At 39.2% G+C, this 23,211-nt stretch overlaps 1 protein-coding gene across 1 annotated transcript in view; it reads right to left on the bottom strand.

The window, feature by feature from the left end:
- Positions 1–211: 211 nt before the first annotated feature.
- SAMD5 (sterile alpha motif domain containing 5) overlaps positions 212–23,211 on the bottom strand; it is a 141,318-nt gene continuing 118,318 nt past the window's right edge. The window contains exon 2 of the mRNA XM_059889846.1: positions 212–23,211. This exon is cut by the window's right edge and continues 57,846 nt beyond it. Within this exon, the coding sequence (XP_059745829.1) occupies positions 13,818–14,801 (984 nt within the window). The 5' untranslated portion in view covers positions 14,802–23,211 and the 3' untranslated portion in view covers positions 212–13,817.

Here is a 23,211-nt window from a genome sequence, read left to right as displayed (position 1 = left end):
GACCAGCAACCAATAATGAAACTGAATCAGTAATAAACACAACTCTCAACAAAAAGTCTAGGACCAGATGGCTTCATAGGTAAAGTCTACCAAACATTTAAAGAAGAGTTAACACCTATGCTTCTCAAACTATTCCAAAGAGAAAGGAATGTTTCTAAACTCATTCCATGTATCATCACCCTGACACAAAACCAACAGAGACCACAAAAAAAAAAAAAAAAAAGAAAAGAAAATTACAGGCCAATATCCCTGGTGAACATAGAAGAAAATTTCTTCAACAACATATTATCAAAGAAAAATCAACAGTGAAATGATCATTCATCAAGATAGACTTTATTGCAGGAATGCAAGATGGTTCAATATTCACAAGGCAATCAATGTCATACATCACATTAACAAACTAAAGAACAAAAACCATATAGTTATCTTGTTGAATGCATAAAAAGCTTTTGACAAAATTCAATATTCATTTACGATTAAAAAAAATTCAACAAACTGGGTATAGAGGCACTATACTTCAACATAACACAGTATGTCCCCTACTTGTGAACCTTCCAGTTGTGAACTTTCAAAGATTGCAAACACGTGTTTGCATGTCCAGTCATGTAAGTTACTTCACGTCTGGCATACACTGTCACGTGTGTGCATCCTCTACAAGTGGTTGTGCTTTTGTGAACGTCACTGTGCAGGACTGCATGCAGTGCAGCAGTATCTTTATTTCAAGCTCAGGATGTCCAGAAGCAAAAGGGGAGACAGAATTGAATCCAGCAAGGAATCACAACCTGTGCCACCAATGTCAGGCACGAGTGAAATCACAACTTGCCCTCAATCTCCTACTGCAGAGGACCCTTAGCTCTACCATCTCCCACCTCCTATCCCTCCTCCAGGCAGTAACTCTTCTTGCCTGTTCACTTGATCCCAGCCCCTGTATGCCAGCTGTTGTACTATACAACTGTACTTTATTCAAGGTACTGTATGGTAAAATTAAAAACATTTATTTTTTATGTTTGTTTTTCACGTATTATTTGTGCTATGTATTATTATTGTAGTGCAATAGGTTTATAATACTTTTCACACAAGTCACTTTTTATGTACTATTTGTGTGAAAGGTATTATAAACCTATTACACTACAGTAGTATATAGCCGAGAAAGAAGAATACCACAATATCTCACTTCAGTGGGGAATCTAAAAGACACAACATTCAAACAAGACAAACTGAAAACAGATTCAGATACAGAGAATAAAGGGATAGCTTCGAGAAGGGAGGTGAGTAAGGAAGTAGGTAAAATAGATAAACGGGATTAAGACATAAAAGCCTCAGTCGCTTTTTGTTCAGTCGCTCAGTTGTCTGACTCTTTGCAACCAGGCTTCTCTGTCCTTCATCAACTCCTGGAGCTTGCTCAAACTCATGTCCATCAAACCGATGATGCCATCCAACCATCTCATCTTCTGTATTCCCCCTCTCCTCCTGCCTTCAATCTTTCCCAGCATCAGGGTCTTTTACAAGGAGTCAATTCTTCACATCAGGTGGCCAAAGTATTAGAGTTTCACCTTAAGCATCAGTCCTTCCAATGAATATTCAGGACTGATTTCCTTTAGGATTGACTGGTCGGATCTCCTTGCAATCCAAGCGACTCTCAAGAGTTTTCTCCAACACCACAGTTCAAAAGCATCAATTCTTCGGTGCTCAGCTTTCTTTATAGTCCAACTCTCACATCCATACACGACTACTGGAAAAACCATAGCTTTGACTAGATGGACCTGTGTCAGCAAAGTAATGTCTCTGCTTTTGAATATGCTGTCTAGGTTAGTCATAGCTTTTCTTCCAAGAAGTAAACGTCTTTTAATTTCATGGCTGCAGTCACCATCTGCAGCGACTCTGAAGCCCAATAAAATAAAGTCTGTCACTGTTTCCATTGTTTCCCCATCTATTTGCCATGAAGTGATGGGACCAGATGCCATGATCTTAGTTTTCTGAATGTTGAGTTTTAAACCAGCTTTTTCAAGCTGGCTGATCTATTGTATAGGCTTCAGTTATAAAATAGATAAGACATGGGGATGTACTATATAGCATAAGTAATATGGTCAATAATAGTATAATAACTGTCTAAGGGGTAATACAGATATTAGACTTATCATGGTGATCATTTCCTAACATATGCAAATGTCAACTGATTATGTAGCACACTTGAAACTAACATAATCCTGTACATTAATTATCTTTCAATTTAAAAATAATAAATAAATAAACTGGAGCTTCAAAAGATTTCTGGGATCATCTAGGGTACATCTTGAGAGTCCCTTGGACTGCAAGGAGATCCAACCAGTCCATCCTAAAGGAGATCAGTCCTGGGTGTTCATTGGAAGGACTGATGTTGAAGCTGAAAGTCCAATACTTTGGCCACCTGATGCGAAGAGCTGATTCATTTGAAAAGACCCTGATGCTGGGAAAGATTGAGGGCAGGAGGAGAGGGGATGACAGAGGATGAGATAGTTGGATGGCATCACCGACTCAATGGGCATGAATTTGGGTAAACTCCAGGAGTTGGTGGTAGACAGGGAGGCCTGGCATGCTGCGGTTCATGGGGTCACAAAGGGTCGGATATGACTGAGCAACTGAACTGAACTGAGGGTACACCTCCCATTTTATAGATAAGGAAGCTGAAGTCCAGATAGCTGACATTTCTACCAACAAGGACAATATTTAGGGCTTTTTTCATAGCCTGTGATACATGAAATTGAATGCACCAACAACAATGAATAAAAATGAGAAAAGCTGGAAGCTGAAAACTTTTATCAAACCTTTAAAGCAAGAAAGTTGAAAAGAAAATGGATTCTTTAAACTAAGAAATAATCACAAGTGCCACATACATTTTTGCAGTAAGCTACAATCTAGCTCATTATTTTCCTACAAAAAAAGAAAACACATTGTGTGATGTGTGTGTAATAACCTTGTTCTTCACTTTACAGGAAACAAAAGAGAAAGTTTTAACAAAAGGTGTAATTCATTATTTCCAGACTCTAGGAATTAAAATAGAACAATAAAACAGGACAACAAATCAAACATCTTTATGTTCTACTGTCATTGCTATAACAAAAAAACAAGTATTCCAAGAATATGATTTTTCTCCTAAGCATCTTATAACCGAATTAAGAGGAATTTACTTTAGTAAATACATCATGAATCCAAACTCCAGTGAAACAAGCAAGAATTTTACTGCAAAACTCTAAAAGCTAAATTATCTCAAGTTTATAGTTAAAATGAATAGATTCTATACTGCTTGCCTGTCATCAAACACTATAAATGTAACCACATCAGTCTTGCAGTGGCATGTAGGGCAGAATACCAAAGAAAGCTCACAGCAGAGTCTGAGGCAGCTGAAAGTTAATCACGTACAAAGCTCTTAAAAATTTAGGATCTGGCTCATTTAAAAACACACATTCTTTATAGACATTTTGAAATTTTATGATGAGAGTCTTGTTATCCAACCATTAAATTTTTGAGCCAAAAATTTCAAAAAGACAGAGAGAGGAAGAGAGTCAGAGTAGCATAAGGTGATAACCAAGTTGGAGAGACGAGCCTGACCTGCAGAAGCTCTGAAAAGCACCCTTCCTTCTGCCTCTTTCCTGAACACTGCCCTTTGTGCTTGGTCACTTCAGTCGTGTCCAACTCTTTGAGACCCTATGGACTGTAGCTCACCAGGCTCCTCTGTCCATGGGATTCTCCAGGCAAAAATACTAGAGTGGGTTGCCAATTTTGCCCTTTACCATGTTTAAAAGGTCCACCTTCCCAATGGGGTTGATTTGCTCCATCAACCCACTGTGAAGAGAGCTTCACAGTGGGTAGCCAACTTTGACTTCACTGTAGCCAACGAATCGGCTCGCATCTAAGTAGAGCCTCCCCCAGCAAAAGAGCAGAGGACTGACTGCATCACGTCCTGCTGGTGCCTGTTTTAACAGAAGGACATGGGAAAAGAAATTCTTGGAGGAAATCTTCCAATCTTGGATCTCCAACTTTGAATCAAATATCTCCATTGCAATGTGGATGGACCTAAAGATTGTGATGCTAATTGAAGTAAGGGAGACAGAGAAGGAGAAATATCATATGACATCCCTTACATGTGGAATCTAAAAAGAAATGAGACAAATGAACTTATTTACAAAGCAGAAACAGACTTAAGGAAAGAACTTATGGTTACCAGGGGGAATGTTAGGGGAAGGGATAGTTCAGGAGTTTGGGACTGACATGTACACATTGCTAGATTTAAAATAGATAACCAACAAGGAACTGGGGGCTTTTCTGGTGGTTCAGACAGTAAAGAATCTGCCTGCAGTGCAGGAGACCTGGGTTTGATCCCTAAGTCAGGAAGACGGCCTGGAGAAGGGAATGGCAACCCACTCTGGTATTCTTGCCTGGTGAATTCATGGACAGAGAAGCTTGGCGGGCTACAGTCCATGGGGTAGCAAAGAATCAGACACGACTAAGTGACTAACACTTTCACTTTCAACAAGGATATAGCACAGGGAACTCTGCTCAATGTTATGTGGCAGCCTGGATGGGAGGGGAGTTTTCGGGGAGAATGGATACATGTATATGTATGGTTGAGTCCCTCTGCTGCCCACCTGAAACTATCCCAACATTCTTAATCAGCTATACCCCAATATAAAGTTAAAAGTTTTAAAACAACAACAACAAATATTTCAGCTGCAAGAGCTGAGTGCTGAAGGGGTTATTATAGGTAGAAGAATTCAGCAATCAGGTTAAAAATCTGGATTTCTCAGATCCTGTATCCCGCCCCAGTCTACAAAGCAATTCCCATCTATCATTGTCCAACTATTATTAATGTCTCTTGGATGTTAAAGCAGGTTTACAGAGGATTAAGGAGCCTAAAGTTACTATTATGCAATTTTAAAGTTTCTACAAGAGTTCAATGAATCTTCAAAGGGATATTTGAGTTGAGGAGGCAGAACAAGGGAAGCTAACATTAAATTAAAAAATGCTTAACTGCTTAGCAACGAGATAAGCATCTGAGTGATCTTCTTGAAGAAAGTCCTCAGGTCTAACTAACTTTGGAGGTCATGGCTTTGAAGCAAAAATCTGACAAAGCCAGTGACCATTTGACTTGGCAACTTTTCTAGATGCTTTTCCATTTTGCCCTTAAGGAAAAGGCCTCATAACATCTTACTTCTTTTAGTAAGGAAATTTCACATGGAACCTGTTTTAAATGGGGTGAGCAAAGCAATCCTGGTTTACTGGGGAACTATGAAGTTTGAAAATGTACCTTTCTTCAAGTTGTGAGAACATTTTAGAATTTTAACCATTTTTTAGGATTCCTCCTTGGAATTTTGCTAGATTTTGCAGAGCTCTGCTGAATTTTATATTTATTCTCTCTTACCTCTAATCCTTTTAACTGCAATGTGTACAGTCTCAGCCTCAAATAGTAAATATTCTTGTCCCCCATCTTTACCCTCATAAAAAACTCTGCAATATCCTTGCCCTTTACAACTGGCAGCAGCAACCTTTCCTAGTAAAAATCAATCCATCAATAACTTCCTTGATTGGAAGTTGTCCTTGTTTCTACATGGTTATCAGAAATTACCTATGCTGAAGTTTTTAGGGAATGGGTACCCAATTAAAACAGAGTGGATGTTCACATTGACGAATCTGAATAACTATTATCTCCTGATTTTCTAAGAGTGAACATATGAAAATCCTTCCAAAAAAAGGATTCTTCCAAAAAAGAAGCAAAGGAAACATGTATAAGCATGTTCTTAGTTAGAAAGGCAGCTCCTATGAGGGAATGGAAACCTATTCTCTTCTCTCTACTCCTCCAGGCCTTCTTGCTAACAAAAGACAACTTTGTTGACAGGAGGATGGAGCACCCACACTTCGGTAATGGAGCCCACAGAGATGATGAGCCATCACTCCTCAGGGGGATCCCAGAACAGCAGCTCCATCCTTCCTGAGCAGGCTGAGCAGAGGTTTGAGTTATGCATGAAGCTTAGCAACATCTCATATTGAAAATATCGTTCCTTAATTAAAAAAAAAAGGAAAATATCGTTCACACTCATAAATATGTACATTAGCTACACAGAATAAATATCCTGAATATCCTTACCTTGAGTATACCTTGAATATACGTATATTTTCACAGATCAAATACTCGATAATGTTCAGCATTTTTAATATTACAAATCTCATTAATTGCACTTTTGTATTTTGCTACTAATTCATATAACTAGAGTATTATACTTAGATCAGAACTGAAACCACATCAAAGTTAGAAACTCTGGCATCCTGGCATGGATGCCAAGGCTAAAAATTTCACAGGAGGTTAGAAACTGAATAACTTTCACTTGCAAAGGTTTTGAAATTTACAGCTTAAATAATTGACTTTATCCTGCCTATTTTTAGAACCAGAATACACAGCACAATGCCTGTGCACAACATACCCAGGTCAAAGGATGTCCAGCTCTGTGCCCTAACTATTCTTTCTTACTGGGAAAAACCAGCCAGTATTTGGTCTGAAACAAATTAATCAACATATATGAAAACACCAGTCTACCAAATCATTAGCTAGTAAATGAATAGATTATTAAATTTGAATTAAAATACATATACAGGTAACACAAAATAAACTTAACAGCATTGTCCTGACTTAGAGAAGGTTACCATCTAAAACAGAAAATTTTGATCTTGACAGACTCATGAAGAATAGATTCTGCATTTAATTTATTTCAAATTAAGCCATAAAAGTGCTGGCATCAAGGTTTGAGGGCCCCCACACTATTTACCCTCAGATGACTTGGCCAATCTTTTGGCCATGGCACAAGCAAGGTTATTCAGGCCATAGTTCTCAAAATAATGTCATCCACTTCAGGGCAGGCCCTGCTGGACAAAGCTGAATTTCAAACCTGGCTCAGGAGACTGATGAACATCAATACATTCTAGTCAGTCGCATCTTACATTCCTAATCAGGCTTTTCAAAGGAATTCCCAAGGTAGCTGTGATTCACAGAATGGACAGAGAAAATGTAATTATGCTACTTTAAAACAAAATCAAAATGTCAAAGTATATATCTTGGCAGAAAAAAATATCTTTATGTAATTCCTTTGAAGCCTTTGGTGAGCAAAAGAAAATTTCTCAGTCGTGTAGATAAATGGACTAATATTCCTAACTGACAAATAACAAGTAGGTTACATGTGCTATAACCATCCTGTTTCTTACCAAGAGCAAAGCATTTTCAGAAATAACTGTATTTTAAAATAGCATCCAAATTGGTTTTCCTTTGCTTAATGCTATATTTTTTCTAAATATTTGGTGGAAAGACAGAGAGAGAGAGATTGAGAGACAGCACAGGAGCAAGCAGGTATAAATGGTAACGCTTTTCTCTGTAGTCCCACTACCATTACTAAATGTAATTGAATGTATTAGCAGGTCTCTGTAGGGATGTGATATGCTAACACACTCTAATTTTCATTAGTTTCTCAAAACTGTCAGGTGAGGAATTTAAAATATGTACATGATAAAAATTAATAATGGCTGGTACTGAACAAAAGTATTAAACTGGTTTAAATGAATAAAAAAAAGCAGAAATTGCCTATGAAAAGGAAGATGGTTAAATCACACACAGGAATGCACTCAGATGACAGTCCCCTATCCATTTTCCTGAAACAGCTGCTGTGCCAACGAGTAAGAACGAACACATAAGTCCTCATGTCCCCATCATGGTGAACAGCCTTGGATCCCACAGTGGGGTGCTTAAAGCTAAAACTGTTGATGAGATGGAGGGTTCCTTTTTCTTTTTCTAAAATGAAAAGCCATACAAGTGTCAGCTAAGACTTTTCAGTTAAACTGCACATTTTCAAGAGAACACTGTTGATTAAAAAAAAAAAAGCCAGCTTCGCTGAGATGTTCATACCTGGACATATCTGGGGAGGTATCAAAAATGGCAAAATAGCTTTCAAGTCCATCCTTTACATTCAATAGGCACATGAGGGTTTAAGTCCATCTAAATGCAGTATTTCATTCCAACCTTGAAATAACCCAAAGGACAATAGATAGGTAATATTTTCTCCATTTTTCAGAGAGGAAGAGCTGTGGTTCAGAGAACTAAAGACATACTTGCCCATGAAGACACACGTTCACCAGGGATCTGGAGCTGAAATGAGTTTACTCCTTCAATGCAAGGTTGACGGAGACCCTTAGGTACTAAGCTGAAGATGGGGGGCACTCTTCATCCAACCTAGACTTCCCCTGTTGTGGTGGAATCCCCTGTCTCCTAATACAATGAGGGCTTAGCAGATGAAGTCATGCTGCCTAGAGTATCTCGGCAGGTCCCAGAGCATGGAGGCTGGCCAGTGTGTGGGCTTGTCTGTCCCAGATTTCAGCCTACTCCTGGCTGCTGCCACTTCTCTCTCTGCTGTTCTCACGTAGCTGGGGGATCACTCCTGGGATGAGTGATTCTCACACACATTCTTCTATTCATCCAAGTCAACATCTTTTCTGAATTAAAGATAGATTTAAAATTTGTCTGTTGAGCATGTCAGAACATTAGGCAGCAGCAGGGGATGCATGTGACTCAGGAGCTGTTCATCAAAGGTTTAGATCATACTGTGAATAATAGTATTTAACATCTGATAATGGTCTGCCACATGACTGACCTTTTATGAAGATTACTTGGTGCAGAAAGGCTGGACCTTCACACAGGTTTATCTGACCCCAGCATCTAAATGCTTAGCCACTGGGCAACATCATGCCAGGCACTGGCCACAGGAAAAAAAACTGGTAAGAAGTGAGAGATGTAGGAATCCAATGACAGGTATCTTCTTTTTATGATCCAGGCCAAGAGACATAAAAAGAACAGAATGAGATTTCATATTTCATCCCTATGGTTTCATGCAAATACCTTGATCATATGCTGATACAAATGAACACTTGGGAGACATCTCAATTTCTCAATTTTTACTGATGGCTTTCTAATTTCTAGATTTTTGGTGAGCGTGTCATCTCTGTTTACTAAAAACATGACAGTCAAACCTCACGAATGTGTACTTTTCTTGGTGTTCAGCAGAGTTTAATTCTCTTAGTTCTTACATACATTACTTTGCATTCTCAGAGTCCCCCAGCCTTTCTGGATTCTTTCAATCAGTCATAATATCCTCTCCTGGGAACTTCTAGAGCATAGACTTAGCTACTTGCTAGGGCACTGACAGGCACTTTATCCTGTCTTCTAATAACGTTATGGACACATCATCTTTCCTGACTTTCCAAACACAAGACAATAAAGACTTTACTGGATGCATTTTTGTAAGCCCAACACCCGCTACAGTGACTGACACAAGGTAGACAAACAAATCAGCCTTGGTTAAATCAATTACTAACTGAATGAAACAAATAAATACTATTATAATACTCAGTACTGCCACAATAAGTCAGTGTAACTAACCATCTCACCCTGGTTGTGTGCAACCTCAAGCATTTAGTTTCACGCTCTTAGATTTGCATAGTTAAGCTGATCCAGTGGGTTTCACGTTGAGGGTTAGCTGGGGGTGATGCCAGACAGGTCTGCTCAGGTCTGCTCCATACATATTCATTTTAGGCCCTAGTCTTGAAGGGTCAGAGGCTATCTGGGCATTCTCTTTTTGTGGTGGATGTATGGTGCATGAAAGTTCAAAGAGTGCAAGCACATTTAACGCCTCTGCTTAGGTCATGTCCCTTACAGTTCCATTGGCTGAAGCCAGTCACATGAGCCCCAATTAATGGAAGGAGAAGCACATGCCATCCGCAGGGAGAGCAGAAGGGATGTGAATATTTACTGACAAGTACCCATAACTATGAAATTATTAGTTATTATACCATAACTATGAAATCATCACCAAGTCAAAAAGGGACTGAAGCAGAAATTAGACTAAAAGGTTAGGAGCTGCAACTAGAAATTACTTTAAAATAGGTATGGATATCAGAGTCCCTCAAATCTAGTTAAAAATCCAGCCTCACTTTTCTCATATGTATTAATAAAACTGAGGATATTAATAGGTCCTACCTCATAGAACTGTTAGGAAGACTAATAAAATTATCCATGTAAAATACTTCAGCCTAGCATCCTAAACACCAAGCAATGGTCATTTTCAGTACGTTTAAATACGCATTCAATAAACATGATACTGCAGCTGCTGGTGGTGGTGGTAACAGGGGTGACTTGAGGGCGATGTCAACGATGGCAGCAGAGATGACAGTGACAAGTCACAAAAAATTTCAATTATTCATGAATGTACTAATTCCAATTTCAACAACTACATGATATTTACAAAACTAAACAAACAAAGCAAAGCAACATTTTGGCAGTTGTCTTTGCCCGTAAGCTGTGATGAACATTCTAAAATTTTGGTTCAACTCAAACTGCTCCTATGTGTCTACATGTATCTCTAATTGGCTACTCCCACTCTTTGAGTCCTATTTCCAAATCCCTCTGTGTTCATCTAAGGAGTTTTGCCCCTCTTCTTTATATTATTATTATTTTTTAATTTCTTACTCATTCAATCTACTATGTCAAATCATTTCTCTCATGGTCCCTTTTATATCTTTCCTTCATAACCTTCACTTTGTCAAAACTAAAAGAACAAACTCATTTCTTCCACATCTACTTCTACAGCATCAATTCAACATTACTGAATTTGCACTGTGTTCACGACCAAGATAATCACGATGGTGTGATCACTCACCTAGAGCCAGACTTCCTGGAATGTGAGTCAACTGGGCCTTAGAAAGCATCACTATGAACAAAGCTAGTGGGGATGATGGAATTCCAGTTGAGCTATTTCAAATCCTGGAAGATGATGCTGTGAAAGTGCTGCACTCAATATGCCAGCCAATTTGGAAAACTCAGCAGTAGCCACAGGACTGGAAAAGGTCAGTTTTCATTCCAATCCCAAAGAAAGGCAATTCCAAAGAATGCTCAAACTACTGCACAATTGCACTCATCTCACACGCTAGTAAAGTAATGCTCAAAATTCTCCAAGCCAGGCTTCAGCAATATGTGAACCGTGAACTTCCAGATGTTCAAGCTGGTTTTAGAAAAGGCAGAGAAACCAGAGATCAAATTGCCAACATCTGCTGGATCATGGAAAAAGCAAGAGAGTTCCAGAAAAACATCTATTTCTGCTTTATTGACTATGCCAAAGCCTTTGACTGTGTGGATCACAATAAACTGTGGAAAATTCTGAAAGAGATGGGAATACCAGACCACCTGACCTGCCTCTTGAGAAACCTATATGCAGGTCAGGAAGCAACAGTTAGAACTGGACATGGAACAACAGACTGGTTCCAAATAGGAAAAGGAGTATGTCAAGGCTGTACATTGTCACCCTGCTTATTTAACTTATATGCAGAGTACATCATGAGAAACGCTGGGCTGGAAAAAGCAGAAGCTGGAATCAAGATTGCCAGAAGAAATATCAATAACCTCAGATATGTAGGTGACACCACCCTTATGGCAGAAACTGAAGAGGAACTACAAAGCCTCTTGATGAAAGTGAAAGAGGAGAGTGAAAAAGTTGGCTTAAAGCTCAACATTCAGAAAACGAAGATCATGGCATCTGGTCCCATCACTTCATGGGAAATAGATGGGGAAACAGTGGAAACAGTGTCAGACTTTATTTTGAGGGGCTCCAAAATCACTGTAGATGGTGATCGCAGCCATGAAATTAAAAGATCCTTACTCCTTGGAAGGAAAGTTATGACCAACCTAGATAGCATATTCAAAAGCAGAGACATTACTTTGCCAACAAAGGTCCGTCTAGTCAAGGCTATGGTTTTTCCTGTGGTCATGTATGGATGTGAGAGTTGGACTGTGAAGAAAGCTGAGCATTGAAGACTTGATGCTTTTGAAGTGTGGTGTTGGAGAAAACTCTTGAGAGTCCCTTGGACCACAAGGAGATCCAACTAGTCCATTCTAAAGTAGATCAGTCCTGGGTGTTCATTGGAAGGACTGACGCTAAAGCTGAAACTCCAATACTTTGGCCACCTCATGAGAAGAGCTGACTCACTGGAAAAGACTCTGATGCTGGAAGAGATTGGGGGCAGGAGGAGAAGTGGACGACAGAGGATGAAATGGCTGGATGGCATCACCAACTCGATGGACGTGAGTTTGAGTGAACTCCAGGAGTTGCTGATGGACAGGGAGGCCTGGCACGCTGCAGTTCATGGGGTCGCAAAGATTCGGACAGGACTGAGCCACTGAACTGAACTGAACTGGCAGGTGTTCTATTGTATGCTGGAGAACACATAGGCCTCATAGGAGAAGAATCTGTCCTCTTAAAATACTTGTAATCTAATAAACGAGCCAAATCTTCGATGTCTCAAGAAGATAAGAGAATGGGAAAGAGGTAATCTCTATGCAGTGGAATATCAGTTAGCCATTAAAAAGGAATGAAGCATTAACTCATGCTTCATTGTGGATGGACCTTGTAAACATTATGTTGAATAAAGATGCCCATTATAAAAGACCATCTATTAGACCATCTAAAAGAACAGATAAATGACTCCATTTATATTAAATTTCTAAAACAGAAAAATCTCTAGAGAGAAAAAGCAGATTAGCAGCTGCTGAGGGTTGGTGGTAGATGGGAGCTGAGGATAAATAAGGCATGACTACCAACACATACAGGATTAACTTTTGAGGTGATAAAAATATTCTAAAATTGGCTGAGCTGTGGTTACAAAATTCTGTGAATATACAAAAAACCACTGGATTGTATACTTTAAATGAGTGAATGGTATGTGGATTGTATAGTATGTGGATGACATCTCAATGATACTATTTTTAAATAAAGGGGGAAAAATACAGTTTGCACCAATAATTTTAAAATTCTCAAAATGAAGCAAAGGAAACAGAAAAGAGGAATAGGAAGAAGGAGAAGCAGCAGTACCATAACTTTTTGGAATGCTGTCAAAAAATTATCTGGAATGTTCAAATTATATGCAAATTACCAGATCAAGTTAAATGCTTTGCATAAAAGCTGTTGTGCATTGGCCTCTAGAGAAAACTATTTCCATACCAGTATCAGAACTTCAGTTGGAGAAGTAGCAGTTGTCAGCTCATGGGGGTGTCCACAAAAGGCTAGACTAGTGAAAGCAGATGACGTCTCCCGTCACTCCCAACCCACTCAGCAACCAGCAAAGCTAATGCTGTCATTGGCCATTTCCCTCCGGTGACAGAAGGAATAAGAAATTGTGGCCTGAGGGTCAGGAAATCTCATAAAGAGAAGTCAGAGCAGGAGGTGCCAGCTGGAAATTTTCATATTCTCAAAGGAAGAAGAGTATAACTCTAATGAGAGTTTATCTGCAATAATTACTACAATTTTAAAATAAAGAACTAGGCACTTTGCCCCCAAAATGCTGTATTTGGTGCATTTTGGAAGAAACATCATTGAGCCTTAGGCACGGAGTAAGATGGTCTCTCTCTTTTATTTTTTTTTAATTTTATTTTATTTAACTTTAAAATATTGTATTGGTTTTGCCATATATCAAAATGAATCTGCCACAGGTACACACGTGTTCCCCATCCTGAACCCTCCTCCCTCCTCCCTCCCCATACCATCCCTCTGGGTCGTCCCAGTGCACCAGCCCCAAGCATCCAGTATCGTACATCGAACCTGGACTGGCGACTCGTTTCATATATGATATTATACATATTTCAATGCCATTCTCCCAAATCATCCCACCCTCTCCCTCTCCCACAGAGTCCAAAAGACTGTTCTATACATCAGTGTCTCTTTTGATATCTCGTATACAGGGATATTGTTACCATCTTTCTAAATTCCATATATATGCGTTAGTATACTATATTGGTGCTTTCCTTTCTGGCTTACTTCACTCTGTATAATAGGCTCCAGTTTCATCCACCTCATTAGAACTGATTCAAATGTATTCTTTTTAACGGCTGAGTAATACTCCATTGTGTACGTGTACCACAGCTTTCTTATCCATTCATCTACTGATGGACATCTAGGTTGCTTCCGTGTTCTGGCTATTATAAACAGTGCTGCGATGAACATTGGAGTACACGTGTCTCTTTCAATTCTGGTTTCCTCAGTGTGTATGCCCAGCAGTGGGATTGATGGATCATAAGGCAGTTCTATTTCCAGTTTTTTAAGGAATCTCCACACTGTTCTCCATAGTGGCTGTACTAGTTTGCATTCCCACCAACAGTGTAAGAAGGTTCCCTTTTCTCCACACCCTCTCCAGCATTTATTGCTTGTAGACTTTTGGATCACAGCCATTCTGACTGGCGTGAAATGGTACCTCATACTGATTTTGATTTGCATTTCTCTGATAATGAGTGATGTTGAGCATCTTTTCATGTGTTTGTTAGCCATCTGTATGTCTTCTTTGGAGAAATGTCTATTTAGTTCTTTGGCCCATTTTTTGATTGGGTCATTTATTTTTCTGGAATTGAGCTGTAGGAGTTGCTTGTGTATTTTTGAGATTAGTTGTTTGTCAGTTGCTTCATTTGCTATTATTTTCTCCCATTCTGAAGGCTGCCTTTTCACCTTGCTAATAGTTTCCTTTGTTGTGCAGAAGCTTTTAAGTTTAATTAGGTCCCATTTGTTTATTTTTGCTTTTATTTCCAATATTCTGGGAGGTGGGTCATAGAGGATCCTGCTGTGATGTATGTCAGAGAGTGTTTTGCCTATGTTCTCCTCTAGGAGTTTTATAGTTTCTGGTCTTATGTTTAGATCTTTAATCCATTTTGAGTTTATTTTTGTGCATGGTGTTAGAAAGTGCTCTAGTTTCATTCTTTTACAAGTGGTTGATCAGTTTTCCCAGCACCACTTGTTAAAGAGATTGTCTTTAATCCATTGTATATTCTTGCCTCCTTTGTCAAAGATAAGGTGTCCATATGTGCGTGGATTTATCTCTGGGCTTTCTATTTTGTTCCATTGATCTATATTTCTGTCTTTGTGCCAGTACCATACTGTCTGGATGACTGTGGCTTTGTAGTAGAGCCTGAAGTCACGCAGGTTGATTCCTCCAGTTCCATTCTTCTTTCTCAAGATAGCTTTGGCTATTCGAGGTTTTTTGTATTTCCATACAAATTGTGAAATTATTTGTTCTAGCTCTGTGAAGAATACTAAGATGGTCTCTTTTAAGAAAGTAACCAAAAACGAAAACTGCCTTCTATCTGTTGTTTCATTCATCTGTCTGCTGCGTCGATGGGTTACACCTGAACACTGACTCACCGACCACGCTTTGTTCTTTTTGTTTTCTAGAACCTGTGGCATAGAAATGCTTAATATGTGTTGAAGGAAGGAAAGAGGTTAAGACAGTGGCAAGGGAAGAATGTAAAAAAGAGAAAGGAAGAATTTATATAAATTATAAGATTTTAATTAGAATAGCTTGTTAAAAATTTAAGTTATGAGGTGTAAATAGTGGAACTGATCTAATGTCCTTTCCAAGCATGAACTTGGAAGGAGTATTATTTTTAAGGCTTATTATGTTTAAATGAGCATTAGCCATTGACACATGCTTTCAAATTTTATGAGTCAGGACTGGATTAGAAGTGAGCAGTCAAGAGCAGTCTATTGTCACAGGACCCATATCAAGCCCATAGTCTGAATCATCCCTGATCCTTTGATTTCTTCTTCTTTAGAATAGGGGAAAACTATGCCAATTTTGTCTGAAGAAAATTAAAGGATTAGGACTCACTGAAAACTCTTCAGTGGACGGGAGGAGGTCTTGGATCTTTCAGGGCAACCACTGCTGGTGACTAGGATGGCACCCAGGATACCCCCTCCACACGCCCTCTGGGCTGTGAGAAGAGGGGACACAAATGGGAGATTCCCGATGTACCCACACAAGAAGAATTCATATGGTCAGAAAGCCAGGGATAACAGTCCACACAAAGTAAAAGTAAGTCTGACATAGAGCAAGCATTTAACAATCATTATGACCACATTGAACCCCACAATTCGGATTGGTTCTGACAATCAGTATGAGATCACTGTGCTGTCCATTTTTAGACATTATTCTTTTACTACTTTTGACTAGTAGTCATTTTAAAATGGACTGAAACCCCCAAACCTCTTCACACTTAAATTCATTCTGCTAAATTACATCCTGTGTCTTGGAGGCATGTGACTGGTGTTAATAACCTAAATGTGGGGCTTTTCATCTATTCCCCTGAATTTCATCCTATTGGACTGCCTGTCACTCTACACCTTGAGAGCTGTTTAGAGTCTGATTTTGCCATCCAGTATATTAATATTTTCCCTAGCATCATATTCAGGGATTTGATCTTCACAAATACCTTTATCCACCCAAGAAAATTAGAAAATGGGGAGCATGAGAAACAGACGATGAATCTCTGTGATGTTCCACTATAGGACGTATTCCAGAATGTCCTCAAGATAGCAATGGGCACTGCTTGGATATGGTCATTCAACCAATTAGAACGCAACCAAAGATGTTATTCTGTAGGCCAGTGGTTTCCCATCTATCCTCTGTAGAGTATTAGCAGTTCCAGGGACTGCAGGAGAGAAGGGAGCAAAGGGTGGGAACTCTCTCATCTCCCTAAGCCAACTCTTTTTCATTTACTTTCTTTCTTTCTTTCTTTTATTTACATATTGTATTTCCTCATGATGCTTGTTTGGAAAAAAAAATCATTTGTGTTCAAATAAATCTTTGAAAACCACTGATTTAGACCAAATTTCTCTATTTTCTATGAGTGCATTATGAGGTCCTTTTGACAATTATCTTTTGAAATTCAGATAGCCTGTCTTGACCTCCCCTCACCAGCACTCCCTTAATTCTACCATCAAAGCAAATCATCTTCCCAAGTTCAGTTGGTTCCTGGTGATTGGCTTCTTTTTCTCTTTTTAATTCCCCAAATATGTTTGTTTAAGGAACCCTCTTACTGGAATGAGCATTAAGTTAATTATTTTTAAAAGTTAGGGCCACACTTGCCAAACCATAGACTTTTAGAAATTATTAATACTATTTTCCCCACAAATTCTTAAAAATGGTCAGCAATGGTGTAAAAATGCAATTTTCAAGTTATTTCAGTGTGTTAGATTGCAAATCATTCCTACCAAAGGGTGAAAGTCATTTAAAGGAGTCAGGAGCTCTTGTATAATCTCCTTGTATTTGGAGCCTCATTCCTCTACCTAAGACTTGTAATGAGATTAAAGAAACGTCATCAACATTTGGGAATCAAACAAGAAGCACATCTATCAGCACTATCAAATGGCCTACAATAATAATAATAATTTCATTCATGAGGAATTATACATCTTCATAGACTAAAATATTTACTAGGCTTTCCTTCAATATTCAATAACTATTCTGAACAAATCCCAGGCACTGGGCTATGGAGGCTGACATTATCAACCTTTCTGCACATATTAAAAATGTAGAACAATAATCGAGTGACAAGGAATATCTGTACAAAACAAAAAAAGGAAACAAAACATCAGTGAAATGTGAACAGTGTCTTTAAAACTCTGGTAAAATTTCATTTTTGCCAATGAAAATGGCAAAATAGCTTACAAGAAATAGCTTGGTTTCTTTTGAGCCAAATTTCATGTAGGTATAAGACTGGCAATACTTTAGGCTGTCATCCAAATACAAAGAAATGTTCACCACAGATTTACTAGATAGCACTGCAAAATCTAGACTGGGCATCATAAAGAACACAGGAAAAAGGAAGGATAATTATGTAAAGCCAACATTTGAATGCATTGTGTGTGGCTGGCAGACTTCTCCTGACTCACATTAATATTCACATCGGGCACTGTTTAATGATGCCATTCAGAATGGGGATATGAGCAGGAAGAGGTATAGAGGCAATCAAAAAATAATTTATTGCAAGAGAAATATTCCTCCCTTTGAAGCATCATTTTAAAAAGAGGCACTTTTTTTTACCCCCTGTACCTAATTTTACTAATAGATTCTCTTCCCTGTCAAAACCCCAAGGGTACTTTATGAGAAATATAAATTGTATGATAAAAAAAAATCCTACACAAAATGTATATCACTCAGGTGACACGCCACATGGATCCTTTAAAAAAAAAATCAAACTGTGTTAAACATAAGCAGAGGCCTTCAGTTAGCAATAAGGTGCTTTTGTAAATTTTTCCAGTTTACCCAGGTAACTTTCAAAACCTGAAAGAAATGTTTCCGTTGCTGTCATTATACTCCAAATCTGCCCAGTATCAAAAACCCAAATTAAAATTACATCAGGAATGAGAAACAGTCAGGCTATTTCCAACACTGAATTTAAAGGTTCAAGTTTCTCCCTCTTATGTATTTCGTGAGTAGTTCTAAAGCCATTTGTACTATTTGTGAAGTGCTGCAGTTCTATATTTAACTTAAAATGTTTTTCTTTTGTGGAAGACCTAGAGAAAGAAAGAGGAGGAAGAGAAAGAGAAACAGAAGAATTATAACAATAAAACAACAGCAACAACACACACATATTTGAGCAGTAATTACGTGCCAGACACTTTGCTAAATGTTTTATATGCATTAATTTTTTAAGCCCCAAAGGACCTTATAATGTAGGTACTATTATTTTTCCCATTTTAGAAATCTGGAAACTGAAAGGATAAGTAATTTTCCAAGGTTATGGAGTTTATTTAAAATGCATAAGTTAATACAAATTACAAAGGCTCAACCTGTATCTTGGGTTTCCCTTGTGGCTCAGCAGGTATACAATCTGTTTGCTATGAGGGAGACCTGGGTTCGATCCTTGAGTTTGGAAGATCCCCTGGAGAAGGGAAAGGCTACCCACTCCAGTATTCTGGCCTGGAGAATTACATGGACTGTACGGTCCATGGGGTCACTAAGAGTCAGACACAACTGAGCAACTTTCACTTCAGTTTTGCCAGGACGAGGCAGCCGAGTGGTGAAGGCGATGGACTACTGCTAATCCACTGTGCTCTGCACACGTGGGTTTGTATCCCATCCTTGTCAGCTTGCAGCTTCCACTTCCTGCCTTCAGCTTGGGCTTCCCAAGTGGTGCTGGTGGTTTTTAAGAAAAAAGAAAAAGAAAAAAAACCTTATCTTGCCAATGCAGGAGAATGGGTTCCATCAGGAAGATCCCCTGAAGGAGGGCATGGCAACCTACTCTATTATTCTCGCCTGGAGAATTAATTTCCCTCAGCAAAGGCAACTGCTTTTGGGCTTCCCCCATAGCTCAGTTGTTAAAGCATCTGCCTGCAATGCAGGAGACACCAGTTCGATTCCTGGGTCAGGAAGATCCCCTGGAGAAGGGATAGGCTACCCACTCCAGTATTCTTGGGCTTTCCTGTTGGTTCAGACACTAAAGAACCTACCTGCTAATGCAGGAGACTTAAGAGACCCAAGTTGGATTCCTGCGTTGGGAAGATCCCCCAGAGGAGGGCATGGAAACCTACTCCAATATTCTTGTCTGGAGAATCCCATGGACAGAGGAACCTTGAGGGCTCAGTCCATGGGGTCACAAAGAGTCAGACACAACTGAGTGACTAAGCACACAGCAGAGAGAGGAACCAAAGATGACCTTGCATGGGGCAGAGCTGGGACATGAACTCTGCAGTCTGGTTCTGAACCTGTGCTCTTAACCACTAGACCATCATGTCAACAGAGGAGTTGACATGGAGAATTGCCTGGAGAATTAATTTCCCTCAGCAAAGGCAACTACTTTTGGGCTTCCCCCATAGTTCAGTTGTTAAAGCATCTGCCTGCAATGCAAGAGACACTGGTTTGATCCCTGGGTTGGGAAGATCTCCTGGAGAAGGGAAAAGATACCCACTCCAGTATACTGGCCTGGAGAATTCCATGGACCTTATCATCCATGGGGTCACAAAAAGTTGGACATGACTGAGTGACTTTCACTTCAAACCTGTATCAATATTAAGTAATAAGGAAGTCGGGCAATCATGGATAAAAACAGAGGCTAAGAAAAGTCCAATAATTCTTGATTAACCAGAAACCATTTCCTATGGGAAAAAAACTGGAAACAATTGAAATTTTTCAGTCTGGATAGTGCCCCTATCAGTAGGAAGATATTTGATAACAGATAAAACAATTTCAGTGCCTTAAATAAACATAGATTTAATTTCCTTACACATAGCAAGATATCTTGAGATAGGTGGTTGCTGCTCTTAGTTTTATAATGTTAAGGCCAATGACCCTGCAAACCTTGTGGCCATTTCCTCACTGTAACAAAAGAGCTGCTGCAACACCAGCCACCACATCACATTCAAAGACGTGAACAAGGTGTTGTCAAATGAATACACCAGAAAAGCAAAAGCTTTCCCCAAATGACTCCCAGTCCCCCAATCCAAAGATTTCCACTTAGAGCTCAGAAGACAGAATTAAGTTACACGTCTACTTTTAACAACAAAACAGGCTGAGAAATATGAACAGAATTATCATGACTGACTGGATGATTTGTGACAAATTGTCTGGAGCTGAGCACCCTGCTGCCTGGAATTAAAGTAGGGTTTTGTTAGTAAGGCTGAGACTGGATCTGGAGTTACATAGTTGGACATCTGCCTTTGGGGTCTTTATTCATATAAAGAAACTGAGAGTAAATATTTTAGACTTTGAGGGCCACATATGATTTTTGACATATATTCCTCTTTGTTTTGTTTTTGTTTTCACAACCCCTACACAACTTAGCAACTAAACAACAAACACAAAATTCTTAGTTCCTGAGCTATCTAAGAATCAGCTAGGAGTGGGACTGTACTTTGCCTGAGGTTTCAGATAAGGATCCAGATATAAAATACAGCATTGAAGAAATTCAATTAAGTTAAGACTGGTTAGAAGTATTAACATATCCCTACATCTAAACCTTTATTTTCTCAAAAGGAATAAGACTGTAAGTTAGGAAAACCAAATTCCTAGCCTAATAAATTTATTAATAAATTAACTAATAAATAACTGAGTGACTTAATAGCTAAATTGTTTCAGTAACTCACCTAATACCTTTAACTCTTTCAACCAGACCGTATTCTGTAGAGTAAGAGACTGAAAAAAGCCACAAGTCCCTGCCAGCTCCAATACTGAGTGATTCTAACTCTATGAAAGCATAAAAGATAAAACAGCAGCATTTATCATGATGACTAAAAGCCCAAACTGTGGGACCATCCATCCGTATTAACCAGAAAATATTATCAGATTGATTCTACAATCCTTAGGAGACCCTGAGCCCTTCACAGACATGGAATATTCATACGGATATTCCCTGATATTCACACAGACTCTCCACATATGCCCCCTCCCCCATAAAATCCACACCAAAGGAATATTTGGTCTGAAATAATTTACCCATTTCTTTCAGTCTCCTAACTTGAATCTCATTCCAACTCTCCACTTCCCAACAACTCCCAGCACCACAATGTCCAACCAAGGGAGGGGTGTCCTAAACAGACAATTTTTAATTTTAAAAAAGTTTAATTTCAAAAAAAACCAAAAATCAAGAGCTTCTTGTATTCTCTCTATAATGTACCCCTGTTTTCTTTTTTTTTTTAATTTATTTTTTAATTGAAGAAAAATGGCTTTACAGAATTTTGTTGGTTTCTGCCCAACATCAACATGAATCAGCCATAGGCACACATATGTCCCCTCTCTCTTGAACCACCCTCCCCATCCCATCCCTCTAGGTTGTTACAGAGGCCCTGTTTGAGTTCCCTGAGTCATACTACAAATTCCCATTGGCTATCTATTTTACACATAATGTATCCCTTTAACATAAAACTGTTTCTAATGACTTCATATTAAGTAAAACCAACGCCCCAGGCAGATCAGCCCTGGTTCCCAAGGCCCCACCAAAGGACCCTGTTATTAGCATCTGGATCCTCAAGGGCCAGACGGAGGTATTCATGCACCAAGCTAGGATCCACTTTCAGGTTCCTTGTAAGACTAATTGGGGGTTTTTAGATTCTTCCCTCTCCTTTGATTTCAGTACTACAAAAATTCAGAAAATAAATTTAGCCAGGAAATAAACACACACACACACACACAAAAAAACGTATATGCCCTCTGTTAAATTTCAGTCTAATTGAAATTGGCAGCTACCATTTACCGATCCTTCATTTCTGTAATGTGCGCAATCTTACTAAGTTTAATGGCCCTTTGAGATCATAAGTCTTCAGATACACAGGCATAATGCGGTCAGAGTTACGACGAGCAAATGCTTATTTTTCCACAACGTACACTGTTTTTAGGAAGAATTGTTACAAGGATCTGCTGAGTTATATTGGTTTTTTTTCGATGAAAATGTTCTTACAGGAAAACAAATCATGGAAACAGCAAAGATAATATCACATTACTCCATCTACCCTATCCCTTCCTGTATTATCTTCAGTGGGGAAGGAGCCAGTCACCGCTTACAATGCTAATGTACTATTCCTACAGTTCAAAAGCATAGCATATATCCTAAAATATGGGCATACCATTTTTATGTCCAAGTCCTCCGGAATCAGAACGATTTTAACATTAAAATGGTTTGCTATAGGCGGCAAAGCTTTGCCATTAAGAATCCTATTGTGTGTGAGGGGTTATTGGAAACTAATAACCAAGTAAGCAGTGAGCATATAGAACAGTACACCTATTCTGGGAGTATGGGCAGCTCACAAGGACCCCTCCTGCTTGCCCCCGGCCCCCTCTCCCCCATATCCACACACACATACAGCTGCCCTCCTTGTAAACTGTAGTCTTACCGTCCTGGGCAGTGAATTACACCAAGCCAGACCGTCTGCCCAAGAATGCAAGATTGCAGTCAAGTAACTACATTCCTTTGGGTTGGTCTCTGGAGAAGAGAGACAGGAAAAGGTTCCCGGTGCCTTTGACAAGGAAGGATTCAGTTCAGTTGCTCAGTTGCTTCTGACTCTTTCCCACCCCATGGACTGCAGCATGCCAGGCTTCCCTGTCCATCACCAACTCCCAGAGCTTACTCAAACTCATGTCCATTGAGTCGGTGATGAGATCCAACCATCTCATCCTTTGTTGTCCCCTTCTCCTCCTGCCTTCAATCTTTCCCAGCATCAGGGTCTTTTCAAATGAGTCAGTTCGTCGCATCAGGTGGCTAAAATATTGGAGTTTCAGCTTCAGCATCAGTCCCGTCAATGAACACTCAGGACTGATTTCCTTTAGGATGGACTGGTTGGATCTCCTTGCAGTCCAAGGGACTCTCAAGAGTCTTCTCCAACACCACAGTTCAAA

The sequence above is a fragment of the Bos taurus genome, chromosome 9, assembly GCF_002263795.3.
Source record: "Bos taurus isolate L1 Dominette 01449 registration number 42190680 breed Hereford chromosome 9, ARS-UCD2.0, whole genome shotgun sequence".
NCBI lineage: Eukaryota > Metazoa > Chordata > Mammalia > Artiodactyla > Bovidae > Bos > Bos taurus.
This window is presented reverse-complemented; position numbering and strand designations above follow the sequence as displayed.